Genomic DNA, 15,033 nt, shown 5'->3' with positions numbered 1-15,033 from the left:
ATTCTCCCTTTTTCACTCTAAAGCAAGACTGCACAACCTCCCCCACCACAAAATTATAGCATCCAATTAATTTCGGAAAGTGAACGTGAATTCTCTGCAGTCCTTTCCCGTGGAAATGGGAAGTCGCATCACACACCTCTTTGGAGTTGCGAGTGATTCAGGTGCGGCCAGCACACCACCTTTCAGCTGTTTGTACTTTGGAGGAAACGCTTGGCCAGGCTGGCACACAGGTGCCTGGAGTCCGGGGTGGGATGGAGAAAGCGTGAGCCCTGGTCCGGGAGTATCCTCTTCCCGCCTGTTGAATGGGCTCAGTGAACTCAGTTGAATGCATCTTAAGGAGCTTTATTCACCTGGTCCCGCAGGGGGCGACCATCACGTTTCCACTGGTCCCCAGTAGGCGCTCGGTTACAAGTTTGACTCGCAGACACACAAAAGAGTGTAACTTGAGAGCCTTGTCTTTTTGAGGTCAGTTTAAATATCGCCCCCTTTCTAAAATTTAGAGGAGCTGAAGAAACACACGCCTTAAAACCTGCTCATGATTCAGGTGGATGTGGTCGTTGACCGGAAGCTTCTTTCTCTGCCGGAGCCCGCTCCTGGGTTCTCCCTCACGTCGCGGGGCGAATTAGACTGTCCGCAATATCTGAGGAACCAAGGTGTTAACAGAGACCTGAAAACAGGAGAAGAGGCGAGCCAGGAAAAGATCTTGAAGAAGAGGAAGCAGCTTCTCCAAAAGGCGAAAGAGAGCCTTTGTAATGCCCTTTATAATAAACCAGTGAAAGTCAAAACAATTGTCTGGTCAGGAAGATATAAAAAATAGAACAACAAAAAAATTAAACCAGTAAACGTTAAAACAAAACAAAAGGGGAAAGAATCTGGCCAAATACATTTGAATACTTTTATGAAATGGAGAAATTATTAGGACGACATGACGTATTAAGTACGATTCAAGAAGGAATAGCAATAATGAATAGTTAAACTACGAAATAAATTGAAAAAGTTGTCAAACATCTTCCTACTGAGAAAACCCCATGTACCATCACTTACCCAGGGTTTACGAGGTCACCATCCCGGCCAATATGGTGAAACCCTTTCTCTACTAAAAATAGAAAAAATTAGCTAGCTGGACGTGGTGGCGGGCGCCTGTAATCTCAGCTACTGGGGAGGCTGAGGCAGGAGAATCGCTTGAACCCGGGAGGCGGAGCTTGCAGTGAGCCGAGATCGCACCACTGCACTTCAGCCCGGCGACAGAGTGAGACCCCGTCTCAAAACAAAAACAAACAAACAAAAAATCCAACAAGACGCGATCTCCTCCATAGTATAGAAAAAAGAAAAAAGAGGGAAAAGACCCACAACTATACTTGCAGAATGGCATCATGACATTTTTCCAGACAATGTACTCTAAACAGTTTTATTGAGGCATAATTCCCATGCAATAAACTGCACAAGTTTAAACTATGTGTAAGTTTTACACATATATGCAATCATATATGTGTAACATGTGTAATCATGAAACGACCAGTACAATAAAGATAATGAACATAGACATCACCCTCAAAAGCTTCCTCCTGCCCTCTTGTAAGCCCTGTTCCCCTCTTACAACCAGATATGCTTTCCATCATTACATGTTCATAGTTTTCAGAATTTCATGTGAGTGGGATCATACAGTATGGACTCTTAAAAAAATTCTTTCATTCATTATCATTATTTTGAGGTTCAAGCAATTCTCTTGCCTCAGCCTCCCAAATAGCTGGGACTACAGGCACCCACCACCGTGCCCAGATAAGTTTGTATTTTTAGTAGAGACAGGGTTTCACCATGCTGGCCAGGCTCGCTTCGAACTCCTGACCTCGTGATCCACCCGCCTCAGCCTCCCAAAGTGCTGGGATTACAGGCGTGAGCTACTATGGCCAGCACTTTGCCAGAGACTTTTAAATGGTTGATTTGAAAAAAATAATTTTCACCAGTTTCACTTGGGAGCTGGTCTGCAGAGCTCTTTTCACTTCATGTTGAAAGTCAATCTCTGGAGGTACCTGTCATACATTACTCACCCCTGCATATATATTTCCCCTCCCTCATCCTTCCTACTTAATTTCATCATAATTCTAAATTCAGGGTTTATTGGTTATAAAAAATTATTCACGGCTGTGCCATGTAGTACTATGATTATATTTCTTATGTGCCTTTTAGTTTTCTGCAAAGTTATTAACTGCCTTTTACTTTTTCTTTATCTTTTATGGTCATGTAACCAATTCATTCTCAACTGATTTTCCTTGAATTTAAGCAACTCTCAATATGGTGAAATACCTCAAAGAACCTATCAATTTTAATATTTTCCTTAGTGGTCTCCTCTCTGGAGCCTTTGTACCCCTGCTTCAATCTGGACTGGTTGTTCTCTAGGCATGTTACACAGGTGTCTTCTTGGGGCTTTTCTTCCACCGACCTGGGATATACTTTGCCTTCTTCCTGTTTTGGACCCTTATGTTTTCCTTTTTTTAGTGTTGTATCATTTTGATGGAGAATAACCTCTAGGAATTTTCTGAGAGGGTGACTCTGTCTATAAATGGCTTTATAACATACTCAGTTTTGATTGATAGTTTGACTAATAAATTAGACAGGAAATTCTTTCTGTCATAATATATGACATTGTTCAATTGTCATTTTCAACTCTTCTATCAAACGAAACATTTCTAAATAAAATACACAGATGCTGCTTTCTGTTCAGATTTAGTTTAAAATCCAAAGCAAAAAAGAAAATTTTTTTTGCCTGATTCTGGTATCTTGCCTGGTGCGAAGCTACTGAGGAATTGCTGGAAAACAGAACTATATACTCTGCTTCTAGCCACCATGATGACAAGTATGTGACACATAAGAATTGTCTGTTATGGAATTTTCTTGAAAAAAATATTAGGCAAACTGGAAACAAGCTACCAAGTATGACTGTCTGGCATCTCTAAACTACTACAATTATTTAAAAATAAATATTCAAATGTCTCTCAATATGGATATCAAACCCTTTTCTCCTTGTCACGGGTGACAAGGCAAATCAGCACACCTACCAAAAGGACAGCCAGCACTAGGAAAATGCAGCTAGAAAGGACTGTGGACTCTGCAGTTTAGTTTACAAAATCAGGCAAGGACTGTAGGACACCTCTATCCATTCATACCTCAACTCACTCTAGAGATCTGGAAGCTCTGGGTCTTTCAGAGCAGGAACTCTGAGCTTGGTGCAAGGACACAAGGAGTCAGAAGCTTACTCCAAGGATCAATTTGAACAACCCAGGATTCCAAACGATTCTGGAGTTTCCGTGTTGTGGCAAGAGGAGAGAAGACCCACTTCTTGGGGCAATGAGAAGATCCCCAAAAGTCATAAACTCCTAACTTACCCTGGGCTCTTACTTTGTGCTCAGAACTGTGCTTAGTGCTTATATCCATCATTTATATCTCTGTAACAAACCTTACTCAAATTTAGTGGCTTAAAACAACAATTGTTTCTTCTGTTTACAATTCTTCAGGTCAATGATTGGAGCTGTGTTTAGCTGGGCAATTCTTTTGTTGATTTTGTCTTGGGTCACTCATGTGACTGTAGTCATCTGGCAGCTTGACTGAGATTGGATGGTCCAAGATGGTCCCACTAACATGTGTGGGGTGTCAGCAGGACTGCCTGGGATGGCTGAGATAGCTGAGACTCTTTCTCCATGTGGTCTTCCACCTAAGATGCTTGATGAGGTTTCCAGCATCTTGTACCAACTTGGTATGAAGGTTCTAAGAGGTGAGTGACAAGGTTTCTTGAGGCCTAATTTTAGAACTCCTACACCACCATTTCTACATCATTTCACAGAATTCTGTTGGTCAAAGCAAATCACAAAGTCAACTCACATACAACAGGGAGGGAAACAGACTTGGCCTCTTGACGAAAGCTGCTGCAAAATCACATTAGAGACCTGGTGTGCTGGCTCACGCCTGTAATCGCAGCACTTTGGGAGGCTGAGGCAGGCGGACCACTTGAGCTCAGGAGTTCGAGAACAGCCTGGGCAATATGGCGAAACCCTGACTCTACTACTATAAAAATACAAACATTAGCTATGCATGGTGGCGCATGCTTGTAATCCCAGCTGCTTGAGCAGCTGAGGCACAAGAATCGCTTGAACCCAGGAGGTGGAGGTTGCAATGAGCCAAGATTGCACCACTGCACTCCAGCCTGGGGGACAGAGCAAAACCCTGTCTTGAAAAAACAAAACAAAACAAACACACATACGCACACACATTACAGAGGGATATGCATACAGGGATGGGAGGAACTTGCAGCTGTTAATCAATTGTTAATTTATTATCAAACAACACGGTGAATAGCCCTCCTATTGATATGTTCATTGTACATCTTGTTTAAGTAAATTATCCACTATCACTTTTTTTTTTTAAACAAGTGTTAATTCAAGTTGGTCTGTAGGTCTTGTTTTGAACCCGCTTTTCAAAGTGGGCAGCTCAGGATGGGACCAGGGAGAATGTAAACATTTCAAAATGCAGCAGCAGCTAGAAAAGAACGGGTAGTGCTGAGCATTTGCACATGGGCAGTCATAAATCTGTGAAGAGGGAGAGCTGTATTGTGTCTCCAGGATGTCACAGATGTTTAAGATCCAGAGGGTGAGATTAGTGGCCCACATGTAGGCTTCCTGCTCAGCTCGGAGGCTGTAATGGGTTGGTTTATTTTTTGAGACTCAATACCTGTGTCTCTGTCATAACTACAGACATCATAGGCTCGTTAAGAATCCCAGAGGAATGAAGAAACTGAGGTAGGGAAAGCAGATTCAGAGACAAGAAAATTCCCACTAATACAGTGATTTTAAAAACCTAAGATCGTCCTTGTTTTACAGAGTTGAAAAGTCACACAGAAGTACTAGTCATGAATTTTTATATATGCCTGATCTATCTGGGCCTGAGACTGTGAAGGTCAGGTTTCTTTGTTTGAAACAGGGTCTCACTCTGTCACCCAGGAACCACAGGCACGCGCCACCACGCCTGGCTAAATTGTATTTTTTGTAGAGACACGGTTTCATCATGTTGCCCATGCCTGGTCTTGACCTCCTGGGCTCAAGAGACCAGCTCTCCTCAGCCTCTCAAAGTGCTGTGATTATAGGTGTGAGTCACCACGCCCGGTCAGTTTCTTATTGAAATGAATACTGTGAAGAGCTGTTTTAGCGACTGTCATACACTTGTTGCCGAGGTATTGGACAAAGGCAAGCATCAAAAAGGACCGTGTGACGACGTTTATCACCCATGACCTTAACCAGGGAATTTTAAGTCAAATCACGCGAGGGTTCTGAGTACAGTCTAAATCTGAGTACGTACATCGCTGAAAGAAATCTCAGACGCAATATGCTCTTCCCCGTTTTTGAATTTCTACAGGTCGGAGAATAGTAAAACTGCTCCAGGTGAGGCTTGAACTCACAACCTCGGCATTGCTCACAGGGGCACTGTCTTATAAGTACCGCGCGCTAACCGATTGCGCCACTGGAGCCACACAAATGATAAGGGTTTGGAAAGGTATAAGAGAAGATGCTCTTACAGATTGACGATGAACTCTTTAAACATTGTTTTTTAAGGTATTAAATAATATGAACTTTAGGTACCTTCTAATACGGGACTTCCACGAATGGGATTAAAAGCAACAATCAAGAGAACCCTGGAATTAGCTGATCCGGAGCCCTTTTCCTTCCAACTCAGAGATGCCCTAGGGACTCACGGTTGACGTCACCGGTACCTTGAATTTCTGCTCAGATTTTCCCACGGCTTCTCTAAAGTCAGACAATAATTTAAAAACATTTGAATGAAAGTCACATCGGTTCACCAAAAGCAGGAAGCTAAGATGGCTGCATGTAAAATAGACGTGTCAATCACTACATTCCGAGTGAAGTTTCCACCAAGAAGCGCGTATTCCGCCTGCACAAAACCAGCGAGCGCATTTTCCATTGTTTCGGAATCCCGCGGGCTTTTCATTTTCTCCATTCTACTTCCTGTCTCTCCACTCTGCGTTCGGCTACACTATTTGCTGCTTTACATGAAATGCCAACCTCCCACTCCCATCCAGACACTCGCTGATTTTAAATCTAATAATGTTAAAATACTTTGCTACTCGGAAACACTCAGAGAGCGAATATTTCCTTTACAAAAATCACTGTTTTCGACGTATAGCGCAGGCTAAGTAAATGCAGAAAAACAGTAATATAATTATTTAAAAATTTGCCAAAGTCTCATATCTTGAGAAATCCATTGTTTACATTTGTTATATTTCATGTCAGGCTTTTTCTATGAAGGTTTAACAGAGAAAGATTAAATATTTTTAAAATTTTTGTTAAAGTAATTGAACAACATAACAAAATGGCCCCTCTCACCAGCACATTCCTTTTTTGTTTTTTCAAACTGAATGTCCTTTGGCCTTCCTGTGATGTACAGTTATCTAGTGGGGTTCCCAGCACTGCATGGTAAACCACTTGAACCTGCCCACTTTTCTGAACTTTTGATCCCCTATTTCTACCACCTGCTGAAACAGTTCTGGTGTTTCTACTGCATTGAGAGAGAGACATCCGAATAGGAGCCATCCGAACAGTGTGTTGGTTTCTTGACAGAGTGTAAAAATTCTGTATTCAGGGAGAGCGCTCCCATATCAGTGAAGTCTCCCTATCTAACTTTAGGTTGCACTCCCCTTCTTCAGGAACTCTGAGAACCTAGTTTGACATGAGGCAGATTCTGAGTGGGAGCAGAGGCACATAATATTTGGCCAGACAGAGTCATCTGCATTATTTTCAAGCAAGAAGGATATGCTAACCCTCAATAAGAAGGGATGGGCCACTTCTAAAAGTTTTGGGGGTCCTGGAAAATTTGGAGATTTGGATATTCTAATACATCAAACCAGATGTCTCCATGTTGAGATCTCAGCTCACTGCAGCAGCCTTGACTTCTGGGCCCAAGTGGTCCTCTTACCTCACCCTCCCTAGCAGCTGGGATCATGGGTGTGTGTGCCGCTATGTCTGGTTCTGTTTCTTATTTTGCAGAGATGGGCTTTCCCTATGTTACCCAGGCTGATTTTGAACTCCTGGACCCAAGAGATCCTCCCGCCTCTGCCTCCAAAAGTGCTGGGATTACAGAAGTGAACCACGGTGATAGCTGGAAGCTAACTTCTTTTAGAGTTGTACATACTATTCCTATGATTAAGTCTTGAGCCTGAACTTTCGGTTTTGCTGCTGTTAAGTTGCAGATAGGAGCGGTCCTTTATACATCCCATGGAGAAACACTTTCACAGTTAGCCTTAATTTAATAATATATCATCCTCAGTCTTTAATTATCTCTCTCCAAAACATCAATTTCCTCTGGCAATGACCATCCAATTCTATTACGTTATAATTACCATTCCCCTCATGTTTCTCAAGCACCTAAAACTTCATGTCTGCTAGTGCATATTCTTCCACCAGTTTACCATGCCAGTTCAGGTTTGGCAAAAGTTTTGACAACCGCACTGCTACTTGTGCCAGTAGTTGTTTGTGCTCCACCCATCTTCTCATCATCAACCAGATGGTGAATAATTCAGCTTCAAAAATCTCCTCTTAGTATCTTCTTTCTCAGATCATATTTTGTACCAATAATTACTGGTTGGATTCCCTAGACAGTAGACTCTAAGATGGATATTTGCATTCAGAAAGTTTACTAGGGCATTAACTGAGAATCAGCGTGGAGGGTTGGGGGGGGGTGGCAAAAGAGAGGAGCAGAATTTGTCAGAGGGAAAAATTGGGGTGCAGTGCAAGCACAAAATGCCACCGGCCTACCCCTTGTGCATGTCTAGAGCTAGTATGGCCCTTCAAAGTTGTGCTAAGTTGAGCAGTCAGGGTTTGGCCTCTATGCCTCTCAGGGATGAGTAACTGGATACAGGCTGCCCTGGAAAGGGGACAAACTTAGGCTGAGGCAATTCCTGAAGAGGAATGACAACTGAGAGGCATCAGGTGACAACCTTCCAAACATAAATCTTTCTGTCTGGGGGGCTCAGGTCATGTGGGCAATACATCATTTGTGACAGAGTAAGAAGGAGGAGGGAGATAAAATGAGTTCAAGCACCAGACAGGATTTTAAAACCACCATAGAGATTGTCGATGCTGCAGAAAACATTTTATTGGAGACAGTGGCAGGGCTCGTTCTGAAGGTGAGGAATCCAGGGTTGAGATGGGAAATCCCATCCTTCAAAAGATAAAGGGCATTCCTCTCCAGGTGCCATAACCTGAATGCACTAAAGATCAGACAACTAGGAAAACTTTTGTAGGGCCAGAGACAGGTTTTGGGTCCCACAAGCATGGAGATGTCCTCTCTTCTTTTGAAGCAATGTTCTTGCTCCCACAGGAGAATGGCTGGTGGGGGGAGGTGTCATGGATGAAAACTGAGCCAAAACAATTGGAAACTGATGATACATGTTTGTCCTAGGAGACAAAAAATGTTATGAAGTGGAACCTAAATTGTGTGACTATGACCCCATTGCTATTTCTACACCTCCAGGGTAGAGAGAGATGGAAGAGTCAGAATGTCTAGGAATGTTCTTCAGGATGTGATGGCCAACTGAACCATTGTCGTGGAAGGATGATTTCCCTCTGGTGGATATGAATGATTCAACCTGTAACAGAGGTCTGGGGATTTTAGGTTTCCATTTTTTTCAGTCTTCACCCACATACTCTTGAGAGGCAAAAGAGCAGTAGCCTTCCAAATATAAATCTAGTTTGTGGAGAGTGGGAATTCTGGCAGTATGTGGCGGTGATTTACTCAGGTGGAGCCCATGCAGGAAGAGAGTGTGGTGAGAAGATGGATATTCCTTTTTTTGGGGGGGGTGGGGGGAGCAAGTCATTAGGTGAGAAGTAGGGTTGCTCCTGCCCTTAACTCCACCTTCCTATTTGGTTTTGAATTGCTTCAAGTACGCCAGGATGTCTGTCTTGACTGAGCTGACCATAGCCCGGTGGGACCAGCGCATGACAGGGATTCCATCAGGCCCCACCAGGAACTTTTCAAAGTTCCAAGGGATGTCATGGACCTTTACAGGGTTCCAGGATATAGATTTGAATGTGCCCAAAATCTCAGAGGGATGAGGACAGGAGTGCTAAAGCAGAGAGATGGAAAAGAGAAACAATGTTATTTCTGCTCCTGGATGATCCAGGCTACTTTTACCCACAGGTAATCCACCCCCTCCTATACCTAGATATTTTAACTTCCTGATATTCCTAAAAAACTCCATAGATTCTTGAATCACCACTATGCCAACTACCAGGAATATTATAGATATTATAGCAAAATCTGCTCTCTTTCGGTTTCTCCCCATAGCCCCATCACAAAATTTTGCTGCCATGGATAAGACATGTTACCTTTTATGCTTTTGGTTTCCTTTTCTTCAAAGTAAATAGCTTGGATTAGAATGTGGTTTTCCAGGTCTTAGGGTTCCATGGGCCACTAATATTTCAATAATTGTCTTTTGGGACCAACACTGAATTACTAATATTTTGTCAAATAACAAAAATTTTTAAAACACCATCATTTTGTCACTTGATTTAAAAAGACCATCGGAAGAATAAACTGCGTGTGGGTCATAATTTGTGAATAAAGGGAAATCCTATAAGTTAGACGAGTTGAGTTTATAAAAAACTTCCCACACTGTTCTTTTTTGTTTTTGTTTTTGAGACAGAGTCTCGCTGTGTCGCCCAGGCTGGGGTGCAGAGGCATGATACACTGTTCTATTGTCTTCAGTTTATTGAGGATATATAAAGTCTTAACATGGACTAGTCTTGGTTCACAGTCCAACATTTAGGAACAATTCACTTTGGTAATCTTTAGGGTTCTTTCAGCTCTGGCATTCTCTATGTCTAAAAATCAGTGTTTCATAAAAGGTACCTACTACACTGTATCATACCTGTTGGTTTGTTACTTTTTTTGTTTTTGTTTTTTTGAGACAGTGTCTTGCTTGGTTGCCTAGTGTGGAATGCAGTGGCACAGTCATAGCTCACTTCAGCCTCCAGCTCTGGAGCTCAAGCAATCCTCTGGCCTCAGCCTCCCGAGTAGTTGAGACTACAGGTACGTGCCACCACACCCAGCTAATTTTTTGATTTGTTTTGTAGAGACAGGGTCTCACTATGTTGCTCAGGCTGGTCTTGAACTCCTGGCCTCAAGCAATTCTCCTGTCCTGCCTCAGTCTTCCAAAGTGCTGGGATTATAGGCATGAACCACCACCCCAGCTATATAGCTAATGGTTTCTAACTCTCTCTCCATTATAAACTCATCAAGGGTACAGACTATGCCTTATTCATCTTTATATCCTTATTATTTAGATTGCTTTATAAATAGCGGGCATTCATCAAGTGTACCTGGAATGAATTAATGAATGAATGTCAATGAGCAAAAGAGGGTGGTCCTAGTAAAAGTTGCCATTCCACACAACTCTCTTCACCACACAAAGTTAGAGCCCCATAGATACTCACAGATTAATCTCCAGATCAGCATGTGCAATGTGGAATGCTGATCTGGAGATTTTTCTCCACAAAGACCAATCCCACCTCTGGGCATGAGCCCTTGGATCCATTTCTGCCACACCAACTCTATGCTAGGAATATTAGAAAAGAGGAGGAGGCTTATGCCAGGAATTTACTCACCTTCAAGAAACTGAAGATTTTCTGTTCTTTTTCACCATTCACATCCCCTTTCTCAAAAAGCTGGAAATTAGGTACAAATCCTCCCCCTGGACGGGCATACCTGCAACAAGCCATAATGTTCCCAGGAGGCTCCAGGATATGCAAGTAAAGATTATAATGGGACACTAGGATTTGAAGTCATGAGAAAGGGGAGAAAGAGGGAAGTATCGTTGTCGGTGGGGAGGAATATGGCCATGTTTTGACTTTGGGCTCTCTGACTCACTTTATTTCTCTCTATCCCATGACTTGTCTCTTTTCCTCCATCCCTTCTGTCCTCCATAGTCCATCCAAGTCTCAGCCAGGGATGGAGAGAGAGTCTGGAAACTGCCAGACGCTCATCACGGTAGGCCAAAGTTAAACTCTGCTTGTAATGCCCCTGAGCCTATTAATCCATACCTCCCCAGGAAGTTCCTGAGCTGGAAGGGCCTCTGGAGACTGAGGAAAGGTACACAGGCGCCTCCTATTGGATTTCAAGAAGACACTTACTTGAGCCCAGGAAGAATCTCTTTGTTATCTCCTGGTTCTTGCTTTCCAAATTGGTTGCAGGGAAAGCCCAACACAACTAGACCATAGGGCTTCAGCTCCTCCTGGAGTGCATTTAGTTCTGCAGTTAGAGGAGGAACAATTTTGGTCTGGGTAGAGATTCTGCCTTGTGCAAGGATGATTCCCTGGGGTTACCCATTTTACAGAGAAGGAAACAGAGGCCCAAGGAGGGAAACAGCTCTGCATCAGAACGGCTGTTAGTAGCATAGCTGAAGTTAGAGGCCGGATCTTCAGACGTGCACTCAAAAGCCCTTTGTCATGGTGCAGTGTTTTCCATACCTGCAGCACATCAGAATCAGCTGAAGGCCCTTTCCTAAAAATAGGGATGCCCAGGTCCCATTTCAGAGAGTTTTCTGTTCCTCTGAAATGGGGCTTAGTCATTTTTATTATTCAAAAGTTCAACAGGTGATTTTTCTTTTCTTTTCTTTTTTTTTTTTCTTCGAGACAGATTCTCACTCTGTCGCCCAGGCTGGAGTGCAGTGGCGCGATCTCGGCTCACTGCAACCTCCGTCTCCCAGATGCAAGTGATTCTCCTGCCTTAGACTCCCGAGTAGCTGGGACTACAGGCACTTGCTACCATGCCCAGCTAATATTTCTGTATTTTTAGTAGAGACGGGGTTTCGCCGTGTTAGCCAGGATGGTCTCGATCTCCTGACCTCGTGATCCACCCGCCTCGGCCTCCCAAAGTGCTGGGATTACAGGCGTGAGCCACCGCGCCCGGTCTGAATCTTTCTGTTTTAAAGGAACAGACACAAACAATGAGGACTGAGCTTCTCTCCTCTGTGCAGCCTGGCTCACCCTGAGTGGAGTGGAAGTAAAACTGACAAAGGCAAAGACAAACAGAGAAATTTGAAATCAACAATCCTAACATTTTTCAACAGTCCTTAAGATGCTGAAGATGCATTCTTCCTAAAAATCCTCAGTGATATGCTGAAAAACAAGCTTCAGCTGCCTTCGTCCACTACCAAGAAGTTTTCCAACTTATCTGCTCAAACTTTTATAATCATCTTCTTTGTTAACCCTTTCTGAGCCAGATGCCTTTAGTCCCTTGACAAACACTAACCAGTCCCACTCAGATTCAGCTCAGCCAACTGGTACCTCCTCTAGTCCTTTTCAAAAAACAGAGATTGCCTTCCTGTTTTCACAGGGTTCCTCAGTACCCCTCCCTATGTCCTTCTGTTATCTGTTATTTGCAGGGTGGAAACTGAATAAATCGATTCTTAAAGTCCCTATAAACTGGGAAAATAAATTGTGGTCCAATAAATATTATTCAGTCTTAAGAAAGAATGAGGAAATGATCTGAACTCAAATGTATTTTATTAATTAAAAAATCAAGGCAGCAAATAGTATTTATTGTGTGTTATCAGCTGGGGAGGGGGGAGCAGAAAAAAGAATATCTATGTATTCTGTAAGCAAGATAATATTGGTCTACTGAAGGGAGGGGAAGAAGGTGGAAACCTTTGGTTCTAAAGTTTTTTTCTTTTGAACTTTGAGACTTGTGAATATAATGCTTATTCAAAACATAATTAAAAACAAAAAATGAAGGTCTTATTACTTCAAATATAAGAAGTACATTTGTCTCTGGTATAATCCATCCTGATTGTTATTCACTGATTTTTAAACCACATGCCCTAAAATATGAGAAAATTCTTACCTGAATAATGTACAAAAAGGGAGGAAAAACTACATCCTAAAAAGGGGTTGAGGTTGGAGAGGGAGTATTTGCTTCTATTACAGCCTCATCCGCCAGCCCTCACTCTAATCAAATGCAGTTCCAGGTATAAAACTCCTTTTTCTTGTCATTGTAAGTTACCTGTAAAACCTTGCAAAAGTCTCAAAAACATGGGTCTTCTGTCCTGTATTTATCAAGAAGACTTCTGGAATCTTCTGAGAGGCTCCTAGTTCTCAAGTATATATTGATTCCCCTGGAAATCTCAGGGAAAAGCAGAGGCAGGGCATGGGGAAGGGGTTAGCACATTTTTTCTGTAAAGGGCCAGATAGGAAATATTTCAGACTTTGTGGGCCACATGGTTTCTATCATCACTACTCCTACAACTACTAACCTCTATTTTACAGCATGAAAGCAGCCATAGGTGATGTGTAAATGAACGGGGACGGCTGCATTCCAATAAAACTTTGTTAACAAAGCCAGGCTGACCAAATTTGGCCTGTCCGCCCGAGCTTGCTGACTTCTGATATGGGTGATGAAGTCACTTGATTATGAGTATTTATTTTGGTACATAATTATAATTAAAATATAATTCCAAGTATAATTTAGAATATGATCAGCTGGAAAATTTAGTCACAAAGAGAAGTAACTATGAATTCTCTTACCAGGATATTGCGCTGTCAGACCACAATAGGTGGCCACGTTGACGAAGAGGATGTGCTTGCCCACATACTGCTTGAAGGAAACGTATTCATTCTTATTAAGTGCAATGGCCTCATAGTCATAGATGGTGCCTTTCTCGTCTTTGTGGCAATCCATCTGGAAGATTTTTTTTAAGTGATAATATTGGTAACAATAATTCCTGGCATCTGTGTAATCTTTCAAATAAGTCAAAGAATAGTTATGTTCTAACCAAGATCTAGAAAACAAATAAGAGTTGTCTAAAGTGTCAATGACAAGACTGAAACTTGGTTCTTGTAACTTGTAAATAAAAAATCAAGTCTCATAAGCCAGGCAGAGAAAGACAAGCATTGCATGTTCTCACTTATTTGTGGGATCTAAAAATCAAAACAATTGAACTCATGGAGATAGAGAGTAGAAGGATGGTTACCAGAGGCTGGGAAAGATACTAGGAGGGTGGAAGAGAGGTTGGGATGATTAATGAGAAAAAAAAAAGATAGTTAGAAAGAATAAATAAGACCTAGTATTTGATAGCACAACAGGGTGACTATAGTCAATAATAACTTAATTGTACATTTTAAAATAACTAAAAGCATATAATTGGATTGTTTGTAGCACAAAGGAGAAATGCTTGAGGGGATGGATACCCCATTTTCCATAATGTGATTATAACACATTGCATGTCTGTATCAAAACATCTCTTGTACCATATATATATATATATATATACACACTTACTATGTACACTCCCCCCTCCACACACACACATAAGAATCAAGTTTCCTATTATTTTGAAAGATGTGAGATACCAGGAAATACACGGATAATGGAAAAGGATATTGATTCATAAGCTGGGATGGTAGGAGCTAGTGGGGCCGAAGAGAAAAGCACACTTGCCTTACATGCTTCTGTAAAAAACAGGCTACTCCTTGGCTCTGGATTGAAGGCCTCCTGTCTGGACTCTCTGAGAAGGGAGGGTTTTAAATTGCTGAACTATTTTTAGGATATCTTAGTTGCTTATCTTTCCCCAGGTCTTCTGACCTCTTACTCCACTCATCAGCAGGTAGAGTAGAAAGAACACTGCCCTAGGAATCAGAAGCCAGCTCCATTGTTAAATTCCTTTGTGAACCTGGGTAATTCCCATCCCTGGCCTTCAGTTTCCCCATGAGTAAAATGAAGATATTTATCTAGATTCTTACTAGAACTCCAAGTGGGCTTCCATGTTTAACATTCTAGAATCTAATATTATCCCCACCTTGAATAACTTTCTCCTGTCACTCTCTTACTAACATGGTGGTCATGTAAGCCAATACTCTGAAATCCCAGCTTTTGGTAGCTCTCAAGAAAGGAGATGGAGAACCCTAGAGTCCATCTGCAAGTGAGTCCCTGAAATCTGTCGGGCAGCATCACCCAGCTCATCAGCCCATTGTGCTC

The 15,033-nt window shown here is 42.2% G+C and overlaps 1 protein-coding gene and 1 non-coding gene across 2 annotated transcripts; both read right to left on the bottom strand.

Moving 5' to 3' along the window:
* Nucleotides 1–5,421: 5,421 nt before the first annotated feature.
* On the bottom strand, nucleotides 5,422–5,515 carry TRNAI-UAU (transfer RNA isoleucine (anticodon UAU)). Its single transcript has 2 exons — nucleotides 5,478–5,515; nucleotides 5,422–5,457 (listed from the first exon to the last, which is right to left on the bottom strand). It is a non-coding gene; the product is annotated as a tRNA-Ile (tRNA).
* A 2,624-nt stretch (nucleotides 5,516–8,139) lies between these two features.
* GPX5 (glutathione peroxidase 5) lies at nucleotides 8,140–14,750 on the bottom strand. Its single transcript, XM_055390568.2, has 5 exons — nucleotides 14,497–14,750; nucleotides 13,584–13,737; nucleotides 11,193–11,310; nucleotides 10,668–10,767; nucleotides 8,140–9,127 (listed from the first exon to the last, which is right to left on the bottom strand). The coding sequence occupies exons 2-5, from the start codon at nucleotides 13,735–13,737 to the stop codon at nucleotides 8,921–8,923; spliced, it is 579 nt and encodes a 192-aa protein (XP_055246543.1). The 5' UTR covers nucleotides 14,497–14,750; the 3' UTR covers nucleotides 8,140–8,920.
* Nucleotides 14,751–15,033: the final 283 nt, after the last annotated feature.

This window comes from Gorilla gorilla, chromosome 5 (assembly GCF_029281585.2).
Source record: "Gorilla gorilla gorilla isolate KB3781 chromosome 5, NHGRI_mGorGor1-v2.1_pri, whole genome shotgun sequence".
Lineage (NCBI taxonomy): Eukaryota > Metazoa > Chordata > Mammalia > Primates > Hominidae > Gorilla > Gorilla gorilla.
This window is presented reverse-complemented; position numbering and strand designations above follow the sequence as displayed.

Bases quoted from the DNA above. Each gene is read 5' to 3' on its own strand.
- GPX5 (XM_055390568.2), bottom strand. From the start codon at position 13,737: ATGGATTGCCACAAAGACGAGAAAGGCACCATCTATGACTATGAGGCC. The intron at 10,768-11,192 runs GTAAGTGTCTTC...GGCTTGTTGCAG, and splicing joins GAGATTCTTCCTGGGCTCAA to GTATGCCCGTCCAGGGGGAG. The intron at 9,128-10,667 runs GTGAGTAAATTC...TCTCTGCTTTAG, and splicing joins AAATCTTCAGTTTCTTGAAG to CACTCCTGTCCTCATCCCTC.